Here is a 23641-nt window from a genome sequence, read left to right as displayed (position 1 = left end):
AAAATTGCGATTTCTTGTCTTAATGTAAAATAAAAAGCAAACAGATTTATAGGAAATAACATTTTTACTATTTTCTCCGGTTTGTTCCTCCAGATAATAAATATCAGAGACGAAATGCAGCGACTGTTCAGTTTACTGTTATAAATCAGAGTTTAAGCTCCTGCTTCTCATGTCTCTGAAAAACAGTATTTGTGTTTGTGGCCCTATGAATACTGTTGGCTACAAAATGAGCAGAGAATATTATTTTCATATTTTCTATCGTTTTCTCGTACAACAAAATATTCCAATCAATTTCTAAAGCAGTTCAGGTTTTGCTGCTTTATTACAACATCAATATTTATATAATGTAGAAAAACAAACGGACCTAAAGTCCGTTTGAGGAACTGGGTTTGGACCTCCGAACGAGAAACACCTTGGACGGTCTCCGGTGCGTCCTGGAGGACTCGGAGGCCACGCCTCCTCATAAGTGCTGGGTTCCTATTGGCTGGATCACTGAATAAACTGCAGCTGAAATTAAAAACATTTGGCCGTCTTCATCCTCCTCCCTGCCCCGACCTGAGATGACCCAGCAGCCTGGAAACATGCAGGATGAAGGTCTGCAGGTCATCATCACTGCTCCATCAGCTGGCAGCCAGGAAACATGGATGCTGCAGAACATCATCATATAAAGGCTGACGGAAAACATGGACTGGACCTTCCTGATATCTCCTGGAATCAGTCCAGGAAGCGCTGGCAGGCCTTCTTCCAGCGGCAGGCTGTGCACCACTGCTCTCGGTGCTCGATGCCGTAAACCTTCCGACACTTCTTGGCCTCGCTCCGAATCCGCCTGAAGATCAGACACACAGCGGTCAGAGCGCCCCCAGAGGCTGCCGAGGAGATAACGCTATAGAGAAACACCGACCTGCAGGGGGCGCTGTGCTGCTGCAGCCACTGCTCTCCCACGCTGACTGACCGGACCCTGAATGTCGCTCCCTGGAAACGACACAGAGGTCAAAGGTCAGGCAGAAATCACCAGAGCTGCTGGCCCTGCTGCAGTTCCACCTGCCGGCCAGCAGGGGCAGGGCTGCACCAGTAAACCTGACGGCATCAGGAAAAAGCAGCAGTTTCCTGCACTGCTCAGGCCAGGAAGTCAAAATTCACAGCAAATCAAAACTAAATTTAAAGTTGAGAAACACAGAACATGAAACCATGGCAGAAGAAGAAGCTTTAGGAGGTTCTGGTTCTGGATGTGGATGGACTGACACCGCTTTAGAACCAGAACCAGATCAACTTCATGTTTCCCAGGAAACAGCTGGTAGTTTTAGTGATTTACCTGTCTGTTGCATGTGGTGGGTGGGGCCATCAAACGACAGGAAGCTGCAGGTAAAACCACCTGACTTGGGGGCGGAGCCTAAAGCAAAGATGGCAGATTGAATTATTTTAATAGCAAAAGATATGGACCAGCTGCAGCAACTTCAGGGTAAATATCTATTTATTGATTTCTCAGGCTCAAAAAACAAAACGATCACTCGTTAATGAATTGTCAATCATTCGACTCCCTGTGATAAGCTCCGCCTACCTGGTAGGAGTGCTCTGATTGGACCTGCCAGAAGCTGCTGCAGGGTGAAGGCGCGGAGCGGCTCAGAGCGCTGCTGATGGGGGGAGAGGGGGGCGACGGAGGGGGAGCAGAGGGGGGGCTGGGGGAGGGGGCGGGGCCACAAGGGGGAGCAGAGGGAGGAGATTGACAGAGCGGCTCCTCCCATTGGTTGATCTCGGAGTAGTAAAAGTCTTCCTCGCTGCGAGAGCATCGCTCGTGTTCTCCGCCGTGGCTGAAACACAGAGGTCAAAGGTCAACAACCAATCATTTGTTGGCGTCGGTTCTGGTGGCTTGACAGCCGGGCCTTACCACAGGTGAACCATCCTGATGTGACGTTTGATTCCCACCACCGACGTCAAAACCTTCCCGCAGGCTGGCCACAGGCAGCGGAACGCCGCCTTCAGGGAATTCTGGGGAAGAAAACGCACCATCACCATCTGACCGCCGTCTGACCATCTGTTCACCGTCTGACCATCTGGTCATCGTCTGACCGCCGTCTGACCGCCGCCTGACCGTCTGGTCACCGTCTGACCAGCTGACCGTCTGACGACCGTCTGACCATCTAGTCACCCTCTGACCGTCTGGTCACCGTCTGACCATCTGGTCACTGTCTGACCGCCGTCTGACCGTCTGACCGCCGTCTGACCGTCTGACCATCTGACTGCCGTCTGACCATCTGTTCACCGTCTGACCATCTGGTCACCGTCTGACCGCCGTCTGACCACCGTCTGACCACCGTCTGACTGTCTGGTCACCATCTGACCACCGTCTGACTGTCTGGTCACCATCTGACCACCGTCTGACCGCCGCCTGACCGTCTGGTCACCGTCTGACCAGCTGACCGTCTGACGACCGTCTGACCATCTAGTCACCCTCTGACCGTCTGGTCACCGTCTGACCGCCGTCTGACCGCCGTCTGACCGCCGTCTGACCGCCGTCTGATCGTCTGGTCACTGTCTGACCAGCTGACCGCCGTCTGACCGTCTGACCGCCGTCTGACCGTCTGGTCACCGTCTGACCAGCTGACCGCCGTCTGACCGTCTGACGACCGTCTGACCGTCTGACCGCCGTCTGACCATCTGGTCACCGTCTGACCGCCGTCTGACCGTCTGGTCACCATCTGACCGCCGTCTGACCATCTAACTGCCGTCTGACCATCTGTTCACCGTCTGACCATCTGGTCACCGTCTGACCGCCGTCTGACCACCGTCTGACCACCGTCTGACTGTCTGGTCACCATCTGACCGCCGTCTGACCGCCGCCTGACCGTCTGGTCACCGTCTGACCAGCTGACCGTCTGACGACCGTCTGACCATCTAGTCACCCTCTGACCGTCTGGTCACCGTCTGACCGCCGTCTGACCGCCGTCTGACCGCCGTCTGATCGTCTGGTCACCGTCTGACCATCTGGTCACTGTCTGACCAGCTGACCGCCGTCTGACCGTCTGACCGCCGTCTGACCGTCTGGTCACCGTCTGACCATCTGACCGCCGTCTGACCGCCGTCTGACCGTCTGGTCACCATCTGACCGCCGTCTGACCGCCGTCTGACCGTCTGGTCACCGTCTGACCGCCGTCTGGTCACCGTCTGACCGTCTGGTCACTGTCTGACCGTCTGACCGCCGTCTGACCGTCTGACCGCCGTCTGACCGTCTGGTCGCCGTCTGACCGCCGTCTGGTCACCGTCTGACCATCTGGTCACTGTCTGACCAGCTGACCGCTGTCTGACCAGCTGACCGCCGTCTGACCGTCTGACCGCCGTCTGACTGTCTGACCGCCGTCTGACCGTCTGGTCACCGTCTGACCGCCGTCTGGTCACCGTCTGACCATCTGGTCACTGTCTGACCAGCTGACCGCCGTCTGACTGTCTGGTCATCGTCACCCCGTCTAACCGGCGTCATGTTTGTCCCTCTGTTGCTACCGTCTGGTCATGCTCACCCTGCGTTTCCGTGGCGCCGGTTCTTCAAACAGAACCTGGTCCAGCTCCATGTCCAAGCCCTCGTCGGGGGGCGTGGCCGACCCTCTTCCGGCTTCGTCTGCTGGCGAGGAAGGGGCGGGGCTTCTGGGATCGACGCTCCAGTAGCCGCTGCTGCCGCTGTCCGAGCGCTCAATGGCGCCGCCGTCCGTCAAAGGAGCTGAAACAGGAAACAGGAAGGGAGTCAGGAAATATTTTCATTACTTTTGTTTTGTGTTTCTGTTGTTGTTTACCTGCCTTGTCTTTGTGGGCGGAGCCCTGCGGCGGGGGGCTGCAGGACAGGCTGCTCAGCACCATGGCAGCCATTAGCTCGTCCATGTCCACTTCCTGTGGTGCAGCGCGGCTGCAGCAGAGCATCATGGGTGAGAGGATGTTTACTAGCGAAGGACAGACAGAGGGGGCGGAGCCTAACCTTCTGGGGACGTCGATGCAGGTGGAGACGGACCTGCTGCAGGACGTAGACGCGGCCTGGGGGTCGCCTGCGCCGCCACACTGGAAGAACACCTGAGAGAGGATCCAGATGTTCAGAGGCCAGCAGGAACTGGCAAAAACCATTCTGACTTTCCTCTCTCACCTTCAGGTCGCTGTGACCTCTGACCCTGTTGATGACGCCGGGCCTGGTGGTCTCGGGGCCGACCAGCGCTCCGAACGGCGAGCGTTTTCCCAGACGAGTGTTGGGCATCATGTCTGCAGAGGCAAAGAAAATATCACAAACCATCTTGTTTCTAGAGTCATTCACAGGAAGCTGCAGCCATATATGGACGACATACGGCACATCCATCTCCTCCAGTCGTGTTTCTACATGTTTGACACCCAGCAGCAGGTCGCCCCGTGGTTAGATAGAGGCAGACTGGATTAGCTAATGTGTGATCCTGTGTGGACGTTATTGTTCACATTTCTCTCCATGTTTCTTTATGAAGATGAACAGAACTATTAAAATCTGCAAAGTAATAAACTAGAAGTCGGCCTAAATTAAAATTTTATTGGGTTTATTTCAGGGTCTGTAATTAATGAATTGCTTTTAACCAACAAAATCAGTAACATTTTCATTTTAAAAACACTCAGTCGGAGTTGAACATATTCATAGTCAGATCAGATAAAAGTGTTTTTCCAGTTTCTCTGATTGTTCATGGAGCTTTTTAGAAATGTGGACTATGGATGCTGATATTAGCATTAACTGCTACTTGTTAGCATTGAGAGGCTATTTTAGGCTAGCACAGCTTCACTGATAGGCTAACTGCTTTTGGCTCAACTTGAACATGACAGTAGTATTTTCCAGCATCCAATCAGATCACATAAAAGCAGAAATTAAGAGAACCCGCTTCCACTGCTGCTGTTAGTGATGTGGTTGTGTGTCAGATTTACAGTTGTACCAGCAACACGTGAATACAAAGGTTCCGTCTTGGTATTTTTGTGTGTAAAAAACAAACAAACAAGAAAACTTTGATTAATTGTGTCAAACTTTTTGACAAATTAAAATCTATGTAATTAATCTAAATTAGCAGGCTGAAGTCCTGGCTCTAGTTTAACATCAGCAGCACAGCATTGGTCAGAAGAAGGCCTGTAGGTGGCGCTGTAACCCTGGATCAACGCGCATCGACAGGCTTTGGGATGGAGGTCAGTTTGGAGGCGGGGCTGTGACATCATCATGTTGGGGTTCCCGAACGCTGCTGAGATTCCTGCAGCTTTAAGAGCTTCGCCTGGTGATTAACGTAGAGAGGAACTAGAGCAAACAGCTCCAACTCTGAGTCAACTCCACGATGGCTGAGCACCAGATTGCTGACCTCTGACCTCACAGTGACACTGAAGCTTCACCAACCCTCTGCTTGCTCTGCTGGAGCAGAAGGAACAGGAAGCTTCAGACTTTCAGCTCCTCGCCTCATCAACTTGCCACTGTCTTTCAGGTTGCCATGGTTATGATCATCTGAGTTAACTGACAGACTCAATTCATCGAAAACCGTTTTCCCCATAAAACACACCTCCACCAGCAGCTGGTAGCCAATCACAGCCCAACAGCCCTTCACAATAAAAGTCTGACATCAACAACAGGAATCTGAAGCTTGGAAGCGTTTCCTCTGCAGGCAGAAGTTTCTCTGCTCCAACCGAACAGGAAAACAAGCAGAAAACAGCTGGAAGAAGCAAAGGAAAGCCGCAGAGTTTCTCCAACACGTCTAGCAGCAAGTGCAGCAGCTGCAGCACCTACCTGCAGAGTCTGAAGCTCCAACACAAACAACCAGAGAAGCTGCAGCAGCTCCAGGAATCCTCTGCTGCTCAATGAGACTGACACGGGGAGGACGTGCCTGTGTGTGTGTGTGTGTGTGTGTGTGTGTGTGTGTGTTTGTAGTGACAGGGAGAAACTGGGTTCCACCAAGACCTGGAATGGATCAGACTGGAGGGAAACCAGATTGAGATGAGAGTGTAGAGATGACACCATGTGCCACAATGTTAGTTAGTTAGTTAGTTAGTTAGTTAGTTAGTACCAGCAGCATCGATGAATGTAGGTTCACACAAAAATTAAAAAAATAAATAAATAAAATATACATATATATATATATAAAAAAGATTAATAATGATAACTATGTACTGTACAGATCATAACCTAAAACTCTGCTGTTAAATAATTAGTTTAACAGGTTTGTTAGCTAGCTAATTGAATAGCTAATTAATTAGCCGGTTGATAAGTTAGATAGTTAATTAGTTAGAAATGTATTCAGTCAGTTAGCTAATTAGTTAATTAGATAGATAGATAGATAGATAGATGATAGATAGATAGATAGATAGATAGATAGATAGATAGATAGATAGATAGATAGATAGATAGATAGATAGATAGATAGATCACGCCATCATCTGTTTCCATGGCAACAACAGCCCATTTTTTCCCCCAAACCTCAGAGCAGAACTCCGGGGCGAATCCTGATCCCTGCTTGTAATCCGCTCCTGGTTTTCCCATCAGCCTCTGGGTCATTTTTCCAACCGTGAAGTAAACAAGATGAGCACGTGACACCCAGCTGCACGGTGATTGGTGTAGAGGAGCTGTGCACGGAGCCTCCTGTGTGTCTTCAGAGTCAGAACAAGACTCAAAGTCTGAGCTGGAGCCGAACCAGAACCAGAACCAGAACCTTCGGGACCGGCAGGAACCTTCCTGACTCAGGATCACAGGCTGCCGGAAACGCTGCTGCGCGGTGCTGTTGGAGGCGGAGCCTCTGTAGCCTGTGTGCGCGTGCTGGTTTGTGCGTGCGCGCCCCTCCCCCACGCACACACACGCAGCGCTCGTGAGCTACGTGCGGAGTGTGAGCAGCTGCCTTAAAGGAGCACTCCGCCTTTTCTCTGCTGTTTCCTGGACCGGGACTGGTTTCGGTCCAATCAGAACCAGCCAGTCTCCCTTTGACCCTCAGATAAAAACAGAAACTCTCAAAACCACGAAGCTCTAAGAGCAACAGCCTAAGACGGATCAGAACTGAGCGGTTCGGTTGAACGTTTCCTTCTGGTCCATTTGGACCAGAAGATTCCCAGTCGAACCTGCAGCTCCTAAACTCTGAGATAATAAAGGTTCGTCCATGTTCGGCTCTGCTCATCAGACCTGATCTGGGTCCAGGTCCAGATTCTGGTCTCTGGTTCTGATCCAATCCTGATCCAATCTGTGTTTGTAATTCTTTATTCACTTTATTCAGACCAGAGGTCTCCAACACGTGGTTCCCGGGCCGCATGTGGTTCTTAATAACTTAGGCTGAAAATGAAGAAGTTTTAAGATTTAAAAACAAACTTTTGAAACTTTTCCAGTTTTTTCCCACAAAATCTGCATAAAAAAACTCTTTCTGATCATTTTATGTTTTAAATCCTAAGAATAGAAGTAAAATGGTGGTTCTGTAGTTTATCTAAATTTATAAACTTTTCCCCCCCCAAAAAATTCATGTTTTGATGTTTTGCTTGTGGCTTTAAAATATATTATTATTATTATTATTATTATTATTATTATTATTATTATTGTTATTGTTGTTGTTGTTGTTGTTGTTGTTGTTGTTGTTGGAGTTCATTCATTTTGTCTCTGTTCTTCTCAAGGTTCGTTTACCAGTTTCAGAACCCGACCAGAACCCCGGAGTGTAAATTACTTTGAGAAATAATGAGATTTTATTATACATAAAAAGAGGCTTAATGCCGAAAAATGATCAAATGTTAGAAGCCATACATGTTATCCAAACGGATCAGAACCAGTCCAGCGCTGGTCCACTGAGCTCCTGATGGACGGAACCAGGAGAGGCAAAGATCAGAGTTCAGATTTTATTCTCCTCTGTTTGCCGTCACATGTGAACAGACTGAACCTGATTAAACTGAACCTGATTAAACTGAACCTGATTAAACTGAACCTGATTAAACTGAACCTGATTAAACTGAACCTGATTAAACTGAACCTGATTAAACTGAACCTGATTAAACTGAACCTGATTAAACTGAACCTTTAGGGAGGGACCAGATTGCAGTCACACATAAACATGGTTATGTAAGCTGCAGCATGTGCATGTAAGCAGTTAAAAGAGAGGAAAAGACAGAATCCATAACATTTATTTTTATTACTATTGAAGCAGTTTATTGTTTCTGCTCAGGCTGTGAGGTCACAGGTCACGTCAGTCTCTGTGTTTCTGGACTTCCTGTGGTTTATTTTGGCCGCTGCCCTCGGGCCAGGCGGCAGGACGGTTCTGGGTTTGAATCCCTGCTGACATTTTTGTTTCTTCACCAGGAGCCTGACTACAGACCGGACCAAAACCAGGACCGAAACCCAGAACCCGGACCTGGAGTCAGACCTGCAGCTTCGGATGGACGTGCTCGCTGCCTCGACTTGCAGCTGACCTCTGGTTGACCTGTGATTCAGCAGGAAGTGGCTCACAGGCCAGCGCCGACCCGTTCTGCAGAGCTTGGTTGCATCACTGTGCCTGAAGCTGATCCAGAACCAGAACCAGAACCTGTTGGCCGTAGTGAGAGCTGAGGTTTGGAATTCACTGTTTATATTGTTGTTATTTTATGATTTTATAGATGATTATGGGAAATTTTAATGTATGTTTTTGATATTGAACTGTTTCTTAACCTGCAGATCAAACAAATGAGGATTTTTTTATGACGATCATCGTTAGCAGAGAATCGTCGTGAATATGCTGCAGTTATAGATCAGTTTTCACTGTTGTGAACCATTTACAAAAGGATTTTCGTAAAACAATGAAAGCATAAAACATCCAGCCGAGTACGCAGAGCATTCAGGCTTATTCATTTTATTTTCACATTTTTGTTCTCTGTCATCCAAAACAGAGAAAATTCCAATAAAATGCCAGTGCAGCAGGTCAGGAGAAATATCTTTATTGATGAAAGATTAGTAACAAAACTAATCAGATTAATAAAAAAAACTGAAAAGATGAAATTTAAAAACATTTTCCAGTTTATCTTTGATCCAGACTTCCAGGAAAATCAAACATTTAGGAAATAAACTCTTTTATTCTGATGTGTTTGAGTGAAAATAGAGTGAATGTGATGTGTTGCTGTGCAGCGCCCCCTATGGGCCATCCACGGAAATCCGCGCAGTGTTTTCATTCTCTGAAATATGCAAACTCTTTATGATGAAAACAAATCCTTGTTTCCGGCGTTCCTGTTTCATCAACATGTTTCTGTTCCTGATTCACTGGGAGGAAAAACGATAATATTTCATCAGAAACTTAATAAAGCTACACAATAAAAAAATCCTCCTTTAATCTGCTACACAGAATTTACCCTAATAATCAATGCTAGATTAAATAAATCAGTAAACCCCCAACTTTAAGTTTAGCATGGAGCTTTCAGAAACAGTAATTTAATCTGAAACTTCAGAGAGAAATTAATAACTTTAACTTTTGTGATGTTGATTCTAAATCGTTACTAATGTTTGAGAATATTATTTTTGGTTTTCATGGAAAGAATATGAAGACAGGAAGAAGACTTTCAAATAATTATCATATTTCTCATATTTCGTATTTCATCACCTTCACCTTTTTTCAGTTTTAGGGAACTAGAACTATATTTATCCAATAAGACAAGAACAAAACACTGAACACGTCTTCCTGTTTTGTGCCACTGTCTTTAGAAATCTTAAACTTTATTTCAGTTCCTGTTCCTGCAGCGCCCCCTTCTGGATGGACATGAATCGATCAGCAGAAATCAGCTGATCAGAACCGGTTTGGGTCGGAACACAACGGACCAATCAGCTAATCGGTAACGGACCAATCAGAAGCCTCAGAAGTTTCATGAAGGATGGTTTCCAAAGGTCAGCGTTTCCATGGTAACAGACGGTTTAAAATCCTCGGCAGTCTGCTGAGGCGTCATCATCATCATCCTCTTCCTCTCTGCACCTCGCTGCCACAGCGCCCCCTGGTGTTGGGGTTATTCTGCTCCGACCTCCCGCCATGTTTCCCGGTCAGGCGGCGGAGGGGAGCGCTGCTCCTCAGACTCCTCCCCCCGCGGTGGCCCCGCCCCCTCAGGTGTGGGAACAGGTGAGTTGGCCAAGCGGAGCTTCTTGCTGACTCGAGCGTAAACCGAGTTCCTGTCGTCGGACTGAATGACGTAATGAAGCTGCGTTGACAGCCGATTGGCTGACGGTCCCAGCGCCTCGCCGCCGTTGTCCCGCCCATCTCTGACGTGGTCGGAGGTTTGAGGAGCGGAGCCATTCAGTTCTAAGGGTAAAAAAAACACTGACGTCATTAAAAAACCGAGTCTATCTTTTATTCCACCCTGTCAGGCTCTCAGCCCCACCTCTGCTCTCTGGCGCCACCAGGTGGCTCCTCCAGAGAGGGACACGGGCTGAGGTTCCCTCTGAGGGGTTTGGGTCTGAAAACAGGCATCATGGGAAATGTAGTCAATGTCTTGTGATGAATCTAACAGATGATGAAGCAGCGGCAGGTGTGAAACGAGCCAAATCTAAACATGAATAATGTTCTGTATGTAACTATGAGTGAAGCTGCTGCTGAACTGCAGATCTCCTTCAGTGGGACCTGGACGCACGAAGCAGCGATACCACAAATCCTTCCTCCCAGAAAACTCAACAGGTTTTATAATTCTGCTCATAGCTGCAGTTTTTTCACTGTTTATTGTTGTTTTTATGCACATATATATCCATACACATGCTGCACATTTTACTTTTCTAAATTATCCCACAATCTGAGGACAGCATCCTAAATGCTGTAGTATTATTTTAATTTCTCATGTTGTTAAATCGGCCTGAGTGCAGAGGACCATTAGTAAAGTTACAATCAAAAATTTAATTGAGTTATTTAGCAAAAAACAACAACAACAAACCCCATCAGGATTCATTATTCAGTCGTATTTTCACATTTATTCACTTATAAATGTCACAGTTTCAAACCAAGTATTTAGTTAGTTTGCTCTAGCTAAGCTAAACCTTCAGCTTCCAACCTTAATATTTACTGCTGTTCATTTTTGACCGTAACTCTACAAACTGGATCCTTCAGCCTTTTATTACTATTGTTTTTATTTTTCTACCTTTGTGTGAATCTGCTGGTCGTTTCCAAATGTGTGGAAGAACAAATATGTCTTTATTAGATTTTCCTGTTGTAGTTTCTCCTAGAGTGCAGCGTCCCTGCCAGCATGCCTAGGTGGGCCCCATATGGGGAAAAGGAGGGCAGACATATGGGTCCCATATGGATTTGTGGGTTCATGGTGGCCCCACATGGGTTTACCCATTTAGGGCCCACGTAGGCTGTGGCCCAACATGGGCCGTGGAACCCGCGGACAAACCCATATGGGACCCATATGTCTGCCCTCCTTTTCCCCATATGGGGCCCACCTAGGCATGCTGGCTGTGTTTCAGCACATCTCTAATCTGAGCCGTTGTTCTTTAACGGACATAAATACGGATGTTTAATGCAGGTGAAGTCAAACTGACTCCATCTTCTGCAAGTAAATATTTCTAGAACCAATAAATGGATCAAACTGAGTTTGATCCATTTATTGGTTCTGCTGCTCGGCTCTCTGGGGAATCTGACATCATTTGACATGCAAATATTTAGTCTGTCCATGAATTTAAATGAGCAAATATATCAGAAGGTTATACTGAGAGCTGCAGTGGGAGTCGGATATTTTAATGAATTATTTTTGAAAACATGTTCTGGTTCTGGTTTCTCTTCCTGCTGAGCCTGTTTGACGCCCAGAACCAGCCTGACCTGGGCGACTCTGCAGCTCCCTCTGTTGGGCTTCGGAAGAACTGACCGGCTCCGCTGGATCTCCTCCAGGACGAAACTCTGCGACAGAAAAAGGTCCAAACTGAACAGGACTGGATTCCCCGGGTTCTGCAGAACCTTCTCCGGATCAGACGGCTCACCTCTCTCGTCCTTCTGGATCTCTCCAATCATCGGGTTCTCCTTCACTTCCTCTAGCTTCACCTGCAGACCGGGTCACATATCGGTTAGTCGGTTCTGGCTGGAGTTCTGCAGCCGATCGGCGGTTCTGCTGATCTTACCACTCGGATGAGAGCTGACGGCGCTTTCTCTGTCTTTGAATCCTGGAGCTCAAACGAGTTTCTGAAACCCAAACAGATTATCACCTCTGCTCCAGATCTGACCGCCATGGATGGACATATTCTGGTTCTGGTGCCAGATTTCAGGTAAAGGTTCTGATCCATTATGGCGGGCTGTTTGTAAAGTTATACTGTCACAAATTAACAGCAATAATTTGGGTCATTTAGCCTGTCATAAGAGGAAAAATTGAGGTAAATTCATTATTTTCACCATGTTGTTCATTCATTTATAAATGCCATAATTCTAAACCCATTACATTACAGCGTCTGTCTGCGTCTCACTGCGTCTGACTGCGTCTGTCTGCGTCTGTCTGCGTCTGTCTGCGTCTCACTGCGTCTCACTGCGTCTGACTGCGTCTGTCTGCGTCTCACTGCGTCTGACTGCGTCTCACTGCGTCTGACTGCGTCTGTCTGCGTCTGTCTGCGTCTGTCTGCGTCTCACTGCGTCTCACTGCGTCTGACTGCGTCTGTCTGCGTCTCACTGCGTCTGACTGCGTCTGTCTGCGTCTCACTGCGTCTGACTGCGTCTGTCTGCATCTCACTGCGTCTGACTGCGTCTGTCTGTGTCTGTCTGCGTCTCACTGCGTCTCACTGCGTCTGACTGCGTCTGTCTGCGTCTCACTGCGTCTGACTGCGTCTGTCTGTGTCTGTCTGCGTCTCACTGCGTCTCACTTCGTCTGTCTGCGTCTCACTGTGTCTGACTGCGTCTGTCTGTGTCTGTCTGCGTCTCACTGCGTCTGACTGCGTCTGTCTGTGTCTGTCTGCGTCTCACTGCGTCTGACTGCGTCTCACTGCGTCTGACTGCGTCTGTCTGCGTCTCACTGCGTCTGACTGCGTCTGTCTGTGTCTGTCTGCGTCTCACTGGGTCTCACTTCGTCTGTCTGCGTCTGACTGCGTCTGTCTGCGTCTCACTGCGTCTCACTTCGTCTGTCTGCGTCTGACTGCGTCTGTCTGCGTCTGACTGCGTCTGTCTGCGTCTCACTGCGTCTCACTTCGTCTGTCTGCGTCTGACTGCGTCTGTCTGCGTCTGACTGCGTCTCACTGCGTCTCACTTCGTCTGTCTGCGTCTGACTGCGTCTGTCTGCGTCTGACTGCGTCTCACTGCGTCTCACTTCGTCTGTCTGCGTCTGACTGCGTCTGACTGCGTCTGTCTGCGTCTGTCTGCGTCTGACTGCGTCTGTCTGCGTCTGACTGCGTCTCACTGCGTCTGACTTCGTCTGTCTGCATCTGACTGCGTCTGTCTGTGTCTGACTGCGTCTGTCTGCGTCTGTCTGCGTCTGACTGCGTCTCACTGCGTCTCACTTCGTCTGTCTGCATCTGACTGCGTCTGTCTCAGGGTGTTTGTGTTCAGGCTGCAGAGCTGACCTGTTGCAGTCGCTACAGAGAGCAGTCAGGAAGATGGAGAGGAGGATGAGGAGGAGGAGGAAGAGTCCTGGTGTCAGGAGCCACAACCCGGTCGCGTCCGCTCCCACTGCCGCCATGGAGGATTCCCGGATCTGACCCTGGAATGAACCCAACAGGAACCAGAAAGACCAGCTGAGCACCAAGCTTCTCGATCAGAACCAGAAAGTTCTGTTCAGTGAGCACAGAACCAGAGATTACTACTGGAATGGTTCTGCACAGATACCAGAACCCGAAACATCCACTGTGCTTCAGGAAAGATCAGGTTCCAGAACCGTTGTGTCTTAAGGAGCGCCTCACCTGGATCACAGGTGAATCCAAGGTGGAGCAGTAAATATAGAAGCCTCAGCCGGGTCCATCAGAACCATTTGGACCTTCTTTCATAGATAACAGGGACTCACCAGCCTGTGTTGGTGAGTCCCTGTGAGTCAGCATGTTCTGATGCGTTCAGCAGATTATTTATAGATGTCGGCCATGTTGGAAATCATCAGGAGGTTCTGGAGAGAGACTGTGAATTGTAGCGTTTGAGTCGGGTTCTGCCCGGCAAAACTCTGATGGTTCTGGTTCCTGTGAGAGAAGAGCTGCAGCCCGACGCCAGCATGCAGCCGTAAATGAAAATGAGTTTGTTTCTGTTTCCTGCAGCATGCAAATCCTGGGCGAGGACGGGTCCGACCCGAATGACGCCTTTCAGGACAAACTGACAAAGACGGCTCTGTCAGAAACTTTAGTGTACTGTTCGGACCTTTAATGGGTCAGAACCTCCCACATCCTGATCAGACCTCTAACAGCTCATGTTTACGTTGAGGAGGTACCGGGTGTGTTCAGGCCCGACTCGCTGTGTTTGACTTTCTGGGTGTTTCCACCTCCAACGGTTCACTGGATCAGATGACAGACAGAAGTTCTGCCCAACCAGCCCGATCAGAACCCAGAGGGTTCTGCCCAACCAGCCCGATCAGAACCCAGAGAGGCCAACACATTCTGAAACCGTTCTGAACCGGGTTCCTCACAAAACCTCAAACCTGCAGGAGCAGCAACTGACAGACGAATCAAACAGGTTCTTAGAGAGAAACTGTTGAAACTAATTTCAATAATAAGTTCAACTTGATGCACTGATTGATGACTGGGATTAACTGGGATTAACTGGGATTAACTGGGATGACCCAACTGACCAACAACCCGACAGGAGACTAAAATCAGCTCTGGGATTGAAACAGACGAAGTGAAACATCAAAAGTGATGATGAAGAATAAAACATCAACATCATCATCATCGTTGTCCGTTTATTTTCAGAGGAAGGTCGTTAGTTAACCTTCATCGCCTTCAACCAGCTGATCGACTGGAGATCAATCATCTATAATCACATCCTCTGATCTCTGCGACCTTTGCCCTCTGTGATGTCAGAGAGAGAAGCTGGAAAATTAGTTTTAAACAGATCAGAGTAACTGGCCTCCAGTTCCAGTTAAACAGGCAAACTGGTTTCTAATTTTAGCTGAACTGGTTAAGGAGAAGTTAAAGTCCAAACCAACCTGAGTCCTGGGAGTTCTGGTTCTGCTGGACTTCCTGCTCCACGTTTACGGAGCGACTGAGAGCAAACATGCAGCTGATCACACCAAAACACACACACACACTGACAGATATGAACACACACTGTGGCTCTTCCTCCTCCTCTTCCTCACTGCAGAACCAATCAGATGTTTGTTGATGATCTGAGTTTTACTGAGTCTGGAAACAGACCACCTGCCTGGTTCTGTTCTGGCCCGGCTGCCTGGTTCTGTTCTGGCCCGGCTGCCTGGTTCTGTTCTGGCCCGGCTGCAGCCTCTGTCAGCTGCGTCTCTGACGGCCCGGGGGCGTTTTGGGTGGCGCCGCCCTGCAGCTGATAAGCTGCTGAAAGCGGAGCGTTATCTGCGGCTCCGCCCGAACACGGAGCCGCGTTCTGCTCCGCCACCGGAGCGGTGAGCCAGAACCTTCTGTGGGAAAGTTTCACTCCAACTCATCCACAACGCCTGTCATATTTTCCCCAGGCTAAGACCTGGTTTATGAATATATAAACAACAGATTTTAAATGCTGATTTCACTCCAAACAAACATAGTTTACCATCAGAAGGTAATTACATCACTTTATTAATGAACCTGATTAACTGCTTTTTATTTTTAGTTAATTTTCAGACATTCACAAACAACAACTTACACAAAGAGAACCAGCAGAAAATCAAGATTACAGAAAACCCTGACCGTCCTCTTCATCAGACTGTCTTCAGTCAGAGGCGTCTCTAAATTTGCTGTAATACAGACTGCTACAGGAGATCGTCTGCCAGCAGCCATACAGTAACTCTATGAAGAATTTGAGTTAATCTCCATCCATTTTCTGTACACCTTTATCCCTAGTGGGTCGGGAGGTGTGGGTATCTCCAGCGAACGTTCCGGGCGAGAGGCGGGGTCGCCTGGACGGGTCGCCTGGACGGGTCGCCTGGACGGGTCGTCTGGACGGGTCGTCTGGACGGGTCGTCGGACGGGTCGCCTGGACGGGTCGCCTGGACGGGTCGTCTGGACGGGTCGCCTGGACGGGTCGTCTGGACGGGTCGCCTGGACGGGTCGTCTGGACGGGTCGTCTGGACGGGTCGCCTGGACGGGTCGTCTGGACGGGTCGCCTGGACGGGTCGTCTGGACGGGTCGCCTGGACGGGTCGCCTGGACGGGTCGTCTGGACGGGTCGCCTGGACGGGTCGTCTGGACGGGTCGTCTGGACGGGTCGCCTGGACGGGTCGTCTGGACGGGTCGCCTGGACGGGTCGCCTGGACGGGTCGTCTGGACGGGTCGCCTGGACGGGTCGTCTGGACGGGTCGCCTGGACGGGTCGTCTGGACGGGTCGTCTGGACGGGTCGCCTGGACGGGTCGCCTGGACGGGTCGCCAGTCTGTCGCTGAGTCTGAGTTACAGCAACATGTAACATCTGCAGTGTGGCTGAATAAGGTTTTTGTAGTGGCGATTGTTTGTCAAACCAAACATCCAATCACTAAGGCACTGGGGTCAAGGTTCAATATCCAAACTTGTAAACTGTTCTTGATGATTTATTTTCACATTTTTGAAAACAATTAAACTTCCCTCTGTTCTCTCTGCTTCCTCTCTTGCTCTGGTAAAAACCATCGGCCCCAAACCCAAATGGCTGCTGGTCCTTTACCAGGACCTCCACTTATAGAAAGTGGACCAACCCACATCACTTCCTGTTTACTTAGAAAATAAATTAAAAAAAATAATAAAACAAAAGATAAATAAAATCAACGATTATTAACCTACAAATAAACTCTGTAAATAATACAAAAAATATAAATTTAAGAATAAACTAACAAAATTCTAATGGATAAAGAAAATAAAGAATAAATAGCTCCAACAGTTTTCAGTTTACTGAACCGGTTTCTTAATGTTTAGTTCCAAACAGCTGAGACTCATGTGACCAAACGTGAATCTTATTTGGAGGCTCATCCCATATGAAAACGGTTTTCCTTTTTTATTGGCTCCATATCAGCCTCGGCCGTTTTAACAAAAAATCAGCTTCATCTAACTATCCTTAATTATATCCCAGATCTATAAAAAAGAGTTTTGACTTTTCACAACAACATATTGACCATCCTGAATGATTAGTCAAGATTTATGACTTCACATATTACTATGAAGAATAATTCATAATATCGTACATTATATTTTGACAGACTATAATTAATTTCAAGATGGCGCCACCGGATTCGTCATCTGAAGGGTCAGACATCCGTATCTACAAACATAATTATGACCAGTCAAAGCTACAGTTTTAGATGTAGGAGTTAAGAAATGTTGCCACAGTTGTCCAAAAAGCTGCCGGCAGAATTTTGGCTTTCCTGCATAAAATGATCAGAAAATGCTTCAGAGTGGAAAAACTCAGCAGGATTTTTAAAAAAAAGGATGGGAGACGAGGGGAACGAGAAGTTCATAATTATTCATCTAAATATCCCGTAAAATAAGGTATGTGTCACGGTGTGACCACTAGGTGTCACTGTGGTTCAGTAAACATGGAACCTCTGCTGATCAGGTTAGCTCCTGGTTAGCTCCTCAGTGGCATTCGTGTTGGTGAAATTAACCAGGGACCGGTGGACTCATTTTGGAACAATAAATGGACCAACTGCAGAAACGCTTATCAAGTCAAACAAACAGTAAACCAACACTTCAGTAAAACATTATTCCACCAAGTTTAGCTAAAGGAGCTAAAAGTTCTGCAGGCGACCCAAGATGAAAACGCAGCAGTTTCTAAATACTTTTAAAATACTTTTTTATTATTTCAATTTCAAAATGATATGTAAAACTGTGACGTTTTAACAGAATAATTACTAAAGATATCACTGATGTTATCAGCTGTTTGAAGCAAGTGATGACTTGACACGTTACTTCAAGATTTCTGAAGTACATTAAAAAATGTCAAGAATTACTCAGATTTACTAGTCAGAACAATAATCGAGACATCTCAAATTTATTTTATGACTCAATTTACTGGTAAGTAAAATTAATGGATGGAACATTAATTTGCATTAATTTTCCATGCAAATTAATTGTAAGTCTGACGTCATTTATACCGGTCAGAATGTAATTAGAGACTGAAAACACGATTAGAGACTGAAACTGGTTTGGCCATATCTCCAGATATCTGGAAAGGAAGTGTGGTGAAGCTGATTTTATGTTAAAACGCCTTGCCATAAAGATACAGGCTTCAGGTGACCCATCATCATCATCATCATCAGCTGCAGATCTGTACATCCAAACAACTTCTTGTTTCTGTCCCTTTGCGCCTTAAAGCTCATTATATGAAAATGAATCATGACCCGTTAACCAGCGAGCCATGAAGTTTGGTTTTCACTGAGCGGTGAGTGAAATGGGGGCTGCTTATAGCTAATGCTAACTAGTTTGGGCTAGCATGTGCAGCTAATGCTAGAATCTGTATTTTGAGTTTGATTGGTGGGCTAAATGTTGGATGGTCATCACAATCCATCCCCTCTTTTGATTCTAAGAAAACGTGTAATATTTCATGGTAATCCCATCAGATTTTATTCCCACAGTTCTTACAAGTTTTTTTTTACGGTCGTTTCCTTCACAGCGGGGCTGCCGGGCGGCTCGTTTGGTCTTTTTCTTATTGTGGCAGGAAGAGGTGGAGACTGCACCTGCTGGCAGGGTGATTGCAAGTGGGCCAATAGCGCCAGAGGGCGCTCAGTATAAAAGCAGAGGTGAGCTTCAGTCTGACGTTGTTTGCTGTTGACACATCGCGCACCGCGCTTCCGGTTGAGCTGTTTGTGCGCCGAGTACAGGTGAGGTTGGCTACCTGCGTATTTACAGCTGCTTATACATCGTAGTCATGTAGAGCCTTTTATGTACAGAAACGGACGGGCGTCTTTACCTCCACGTTGATCGTGGGTGAGGTGGTTCCTGTAAAAGGTGCCAACATTTGAGCGTTCCCATTTGGGTGCAAGTGTGGAGAGCTTGGCCTGATCGGTAGGTGGAATGAGTGACAAATCTTGTTTTCTATTCCTTTATTTTAAACTGTTTTATTATTTAGGAATCTCGACTGATTGCCACACATAACGCTGCTGCTTTGCCTGCACCAAGTCACTGCTTACTTAGCGGTTGCGAGAGAGAGACCGGCTGCCTGGGACACGCCCCCCCCGCTTCCGAAATCGAAACAAGGAGCGGCTGATCGCATTCATTTCGGATTGGATTGGACTGGGTTGCTCATTTTGCTGTGCCTGTTGAGCACAGGGATTTTTATGGTTTTATTTAGACATTTTTATTTCTTTTATTGCCTGTATTTTTAACAAATTGTCTTTTCTTATTTTTATTTTCTAGACCACCGGTGGTGCGCTCGGGCCTGGATGCGGCGTCCCTTTTTGGTGTGACTGTGCAGTGATTAATACCAATAGGTGGAGGGAATTACAAGGAGTGAGTGACTTCACGGGTGTTTGTTTTGATTTCTTTGCTTTGGAGCCTACCATCCAGGACCTGGCCGTATCCACCGGTAAGCCTAGTTGGATTTATTTTGTGAATTTTCTTTTTGTTCAGATACAGGTATTTTTATTCTCTGTCATAATAAATTATTGTCTTGAAGCCTGTCTCTCGCTTTTTGTAAAACCGGACCTGTGTCCTTTCATTAATTCCTGGGTGAAAACCCCAGGTGGCGTTGTTGGCAACAAACCACATTGTATAGTCCAAACTACTGAACGCCACATTATCAGAAATATTTTCCAGTTTTGTCTCGCTATGCTATGCTAGCTTGAGAACCAAAGCTAGCATAGCATGACTGGCTGCCATTTGGAAAATGAGAAGGAGATATATGTAAATCAGTTGTTTTAAATTAGATTTTATTTTAAAGTGATTGAAAACAGAAAAAAAAATGATAAAATGTTTAAGATTGAAAATTAATTTGCTTTTATTTACCTCATTTCCTGCCAATTTTGAGGCCCGCACAGCGCCCCCTGGCGGCCATACTTTAAAAGAACAAACCACTTTGCATAGTTCTGCCATAAAGCTTTGCAATGTTTTCACATAACTCCTGTTTACTTGGATTGATGCTGTTTTTATTGTATTTTACAGCATCTTTGAGCCCCGGCGTGTCTCTCAGGAGATTAATAAGTTATGTATGTTATGGCTACAGGTCTGTTCACAGCTGTAGAGTATTTTCCAGGTTACGAAGAATTCCTCTAGATGTGTAGATCTCCATTTTCTCTCCAGTTTTCTGGAGTTTTCCTTTAAAGTCTGAACTAAAGCAGCGAACCTGCTGGAATACTGATCTTCTGTTTAAAGCAGTGTTTCTCAACACCCCCCTGTCCTGCATGTTTTAGGTGTTTCCCTTCTGCCACACCTGGATTGTATCTCTGGGTGATTAACAGGATCTGCAGTACCTGATGGTCATGCAGTCATTTGAATCAGCTGTTCTGGAATAGAGGCTCATCTAAAACATGCAGAGCAGGGGTGCGGTGAGGACCAGGGGGGAGAAAAACTGGTTTAAAGGAAGCAGCTTAAAGCCTCGCGTGATTTGCTTCCCCCTGCTGGTGGTTCCACGTTACTGTCAAATAAAGTTCTGCTGTAATTAAATTTTAATCAGGGCAGAACTGGCAGGAAAGAAATATAATAATTCAGTCAACAGCCAGTCAGTAAAACCAGAAGATATCAGAGAAAAGGAAAACCTTAAATTAACTGAAAAACCCAAAGGTTTGGGTTCAGAACCGGTTCAGAACCTGACACTAACAGAACTGGTTGGATTTTATTCACATTTCTTCAGTTTATTTGTATGAAATTAAAGAATTAAACAGTCGACATTCGAACAGAACTTCAGCTGGACCAGAACCAGATTAGAACCCAAATAAAGATTCAGAATCTTTATATTTTCCAGCATTTATGTACAGGAAGAGTCAAAAGGAAAGTTTAGTCGGTTTGTGATCTGAATAAGAAACAGAACATCTTAGAATCAGAACCACAAACAGAACCCGAGTTCAGCGAGGAATGGAAATGTCTGCGGTTCTTCGTTCTCCATTTGAATCATAAACATAAATGAACCCAAAAACATTTCAGGTTCAGAACCGGGCCAGACGACAGCGGTTCTGTCCGAGTCCGTGTTCATAAATTTGTTCAGAACCAGAAAATATCAGTATCTATGGAAACACAGAGCTCAGAGGAGGACGAGGAGCTGTCGGAGTTCTGAACAGAACGGATCGGAACCAGGAGGACCGGACCTCAGAGGAACCGGGTCGAACCAGAACATCAAACTGGATCCAGAACCGTTTCCATTACACTACTCAATCATAGATTTCTGGTTCTGGTTTTGGTACTGGTTGGTGCTGGTTCCAGTCTCTAGTTCTGCTCGGTTCCGGGTCCGGTTCTGGTCTCTAGTTCTGCTCAGTGCTGGCCCGGACGCAGGTGCAGCCCACTGCCACTGAGAGGTAGGAGGCGTTGTAGCAGCGGCTGCCCTCCATCCGGGTCAGAACCAGAATGTTCTGGTGGATCGGGACAGAGTTCCAGTTGTGTTCTTCCTCTTGACCCGGTTTGGGTCCGGAGCAGAACCTGGTGCTGCAGCTGGCCTCCCAGATGGTGGACGGGATCCGGTTCTTCACCGTGCTGGACCTGCAGAGGCAGAGGACAGCATCAGAACCAGAACCGGGACCAGAACCAGAGGTTCTGCTGGACCCACCTCCAGCTCCATGGCGACAGCGAGCGCTGGTGTACGTTCCCGTTTCCTTCAGCCGGAGGAACGTCAGAGGAGAAAACCAGCATGGAGTCACAGGGCAGCTGCCCGGAGATTACCCACAATGCACTGCACAGGACCTGAGGGACACACAGCGGGGTCAGCTGGGCCAGAACCAGAACCTGGACCTGGATGGTATTAATGGTATTCATCTCCAAACTCAGATTATTTTTACAGTTTCCAATCAAACACAAATATCAGCAGACCAACCGGGTCCGACCCGGTCCAAGACGACCAGAACATCAAACCGTTCTGAGTTTCAGTGCAAAAATCTCCGACTGAACCAAACTGGAAATGGGAGAGAAATAATTTGGTAAGATTTAGTGCTTTCGCAGTGAAACGGGTCGGACCGGGTCCAAACGGGTCGGACTTGACGCTCTCTGACTGCTCGTCTCCACAGCTGGTGCTGCATAATGAAACCTGGAGACCTTCCTGGCAGAAAGTAAGTACACCCTCCTTCAGCCTGGATGCATCGAGGCTCAACAATAATTTAATAAAAAAATAAAATCTGTTCCGGAACAAAAGAAGTGAAATCCATAAATCTATCGATTATCTACTGAGTTCTGATTGAAATAAGCCAATAATATTAAACCAATGATTTAATTACTAAAGAAATCAGTTATTGATCTCAGATTCAGTAATAAGACATTTAATCTGATCACTTAATGACTAGTTAATCCAAAAATATAATCTATAATTCCAGCATTAATATTTTTATCTCATTTATTTGTTTATGGTTCATATTTTTATATCTAGAGATTATTTCCTCACCTGTTTGACCTCATGTTATCTGTTTCTGTTCAGTCGGAGTTTGTTTGGTTTTCCCAAGATTCCTGACCAGAGCCGGATCCAGAAGGCCGGGGCCGGGGGCCGGAGCCCGCCTTTGGCCCGAGCTTTAAAACGTAGCTTTCATATTTAGTTTTAACATTTAGTTATAATATTTATCTTTAACATGAGCTCGGATGTTTGTCTAATCTCCGGTATTGGCCACGTTTGATACCTGGACGACACCATCAGCTCATTTTCAAATACTTTCGGATTTTTTATGTTCATAAAAATCCCAAAATATGAATTTGACTCACCTGCTGTCGGCCTGTTAGCTTTATATAAAGTATGATGTTTGTGCCACCCAAAGCGCGGCGGCCCTGGGCTACTGCCCTTCCTAAAGCCCGGTTGCTTCCTGACCCGGTTCTGGTACTTTCTGTCTTATGAATCTTAATCTTAGCATCATCCTGAGCTCTAAACACAGCAGCTATTTTCCAGTTATAGGTTCCTCCAGAACCAGAAGCGGGTCTGGGCTCCCTCCCTGACAGAACCGAACAGCGTCAGCCACAGAGCAGTCAGAGTTCGGCAGCCATGATTCTCACCAGCAGCGTGTCGGCGGCGCGGCGAAGCAGCAGCATGTCGGCTCCTCTGTGGTCTGGTCAGGTTCTGATTCATCTGCTGTCAGATCAGCTTATTTATGACCATCAGATCTGATCTGGGGTCAGATAACCGATCGGGGAGATTCCTCCTATCAGAGCGTCCATCAGCTCTGAGCACGCTCAGGTGATTAAAGCCGATTAACTTCCTGTCTGCTGATTAGCATCTATCTGTGAGAAAAACCCAAAAACAGAGAAACTCCTACAGACTGAGGCTGAGTCACAGCAGAGCACATCATCCAACATCCAGCATCCATCCATAATGCATCCAACCAATCATCAGAGGCTGCTCCCCGGCGCTGATGGAGGCTTGGATCTCTGCTGGTTCTGATCATCTGGATTAATGACCCAGATCCTGAAGCCTCTGATCTTTGACTCTGTGAAACTCAGCATGATGCTAACGCTGCCAACTCCAGGAGCAGAGGATTGTCTCGCTCATTTGTCCTGGTTTCACCCCAGCAGCACCG

General features: G+C 47.1%; 3 protein-coding genes across 8 annotated transcripts; all 3 read right to left on the bottom strand.

Moving 5' to 3' along the window:
- Positions 1–115: 115 nt before the first annotated feature.
- znf395a (zinc finger protein 395a) lies at positions 116–6798 on the bottom strand. 2 transcript variants are annotated; one of them, XM_088004576.1, is made up of 11 exons: positions 6440–6798; positions 4124–4236; positions 3962–4053; positions 3783–3892; positions 3513–3709; positions 1886–1986; positions 1559–1808; positions 1313–1390; positions 902–972; positions 695–826; positions 116–573 (listed from the first exon to the last, which is right to left on the bottom strand). In XM_088004576.1, the coding sequence occupies exons 2-10, from the start codon at positions 4232–4234 to the stop codon at positions 715–717; spliced, it is 1122 nt and encodes a 373-aa protein (XP_087860702.1). In that variant the 5' UTR covers positions 4235–4236; positions 6440–6798; the 3' UTR covers positions 116–573; positions 695–714. The 2 variants fall into 2 exon arrangements, with proteins under 2 accessions (XP_087860702.1, XP_087860701.1); XM_088004575.1 differs by lacking the exon at positions 116–573 and adding an exon at positions 5753–5938 and having other exon boundaries at positions 580–826; positions 6440–6797.
- Positions 6799–8797: 1999 nt separating this feature from the next.
- LOC106906853 (uncharacterized) lies at positions 8798–15357 on the bottom strand. 4 transcript variants are annotated; one of them, XM_014972304.2, is made up of 7 exons: positions 15028–15357; positions 13466–13602; positions 12044–12104; positions 11906–11966; positions 11748–11825; positions 10321–10395; positions 8798–10241 (listed from the first exon to the last, which is right to left on the bottom strand). In XM_014972304.2, exons 2-7 carry the CDS (start codon positions 13579–13581, stop codon positions 9952–9954), a joined length of 681 nt encoding a protein of 226 aa, XP_014827790.2. In that variant the 5' UTR covers positions 13582–13602; positions 15028–15357; the 3' UTR covers positions 8798–9951. The 4 variants fall into 4 exon arrangements, with proteins under 4 accessions (XP_014827790.2, XP_087860700.1, XP_014827791.2 ...); XM_088004574.1 differs by having other exon boundaries at positions 15243–15345; XM_014972305.2 differs by lacking the exon at positions 15028–15357 and adding an exon at positions 13802–13912.
- A 5403-nt stretch (positions 15358–20760) lies between these two features.
- il17a/f2 (interleukin 17a/f2) lies at positions 20761–23321 on the bottom strand. Of its 2 annotated transcripts, XM_014972299.2 has the most exons (3): positions 23121–23321; positions 21700–21833; positions 20761–21632 (listed from the first exon to the last, which is right to left on the bottom strand). In XM_014972299.2, exons 1-3 carry the CDS (start codon positions 23154–23156, stop codon positions 21398–21400), a joined length of 405 nt encoding a protein of 134 aa, XP_014827785.1. In that variant the 5' UTR covers positions 23157–23321; the 3' UTR covers positions 20761–21397. The 2 variants fall into 2 exon arrangements, with proteins under 2 accessions (XP_014827785.1, XP_014827784.1); XM_014972298.2 differs by lacking the exon at positions 23121–23321 and having other exon boundaries at positions 21700–21920.
- Positions 23322–23641: the final 320 nt, after the last annotated feature.

Source organism: Poecilia mexicana, unplaced genomic scaffold (assembly GCF_051168715.1).
Source record: "Poecilia mexicana isolate PSO_F unplaced genomic scaffold, ASM5116871v1 scaffold_3, whole genome shotgun sequence".
NCBI lineage: Eukaryota > Metazoa > Chordata > Actinopteri > Cyprinodontiformes > Poeciliidae > Poecilia > Poecilia mexicana.
Note: the sequence above shows the minus strand (reverse complement) of the source record. Positions and strands in the feature narration are given on the sequence as shown.

Coding starts and splice junctions, on each gene's coding strand:
- LOC106906853 (XM_014972304.2), bottom strand. CDS start 13,581: ATGGCGGCAGTGGGAGCGGACGCGACCGGGTTGTGGCTCCTGACACCA. Junction 11,967..12,043: donor CGTCAGCTCTCATCCGAGTG/GTAAGATCAGCA, acceptor CCCGGTCTGCAG/GTGAAGCTAGAGGAAGTGAA. Junction 11,826..11,905: donor GATCCAGAAGGACGAGAGAG/GTGAGCCGTCTG, acceptor TTTCTGTCGCAG/AGTTTCGTCCTGGAGGAGAT.
- znf395a (XM_088004576.1), bottom strand. CDS start 4,234: ATGATGCCCAACACTCGTCTGGGAAAACGCTCGCCGTTCGGAGCGCTG. Junction 4,054..4,123: donor GAGGTCACAGCGACCTGAAG/GTGAGAGAGGAA, acceptor ATCCTCTCTCAG/GTGTTCTTCCAGTGTGGCGG. Junction 1,391..1,558: donor AATCAGAGCACTCCTACCAG/GTAGGCGGAGCT, acceptor TCTTTGCTTTAG/GCTCCGCCCCCAAGTCAGGT.
- il17a/f2 (XM_014972298.2), bottom strand. CDS start 21,905: ATGAATACCATTAATACCATCCAGGTCCAGGTTCTGGTTCTGGCCCAG. Junction 21,633..21,699: donor CTGTCGCCATGGAGCTGGAG/GTGGGTCCAGCA, acceptor CTGCCTCTGCAG/GTCCAGCACGGTGAAGAACC.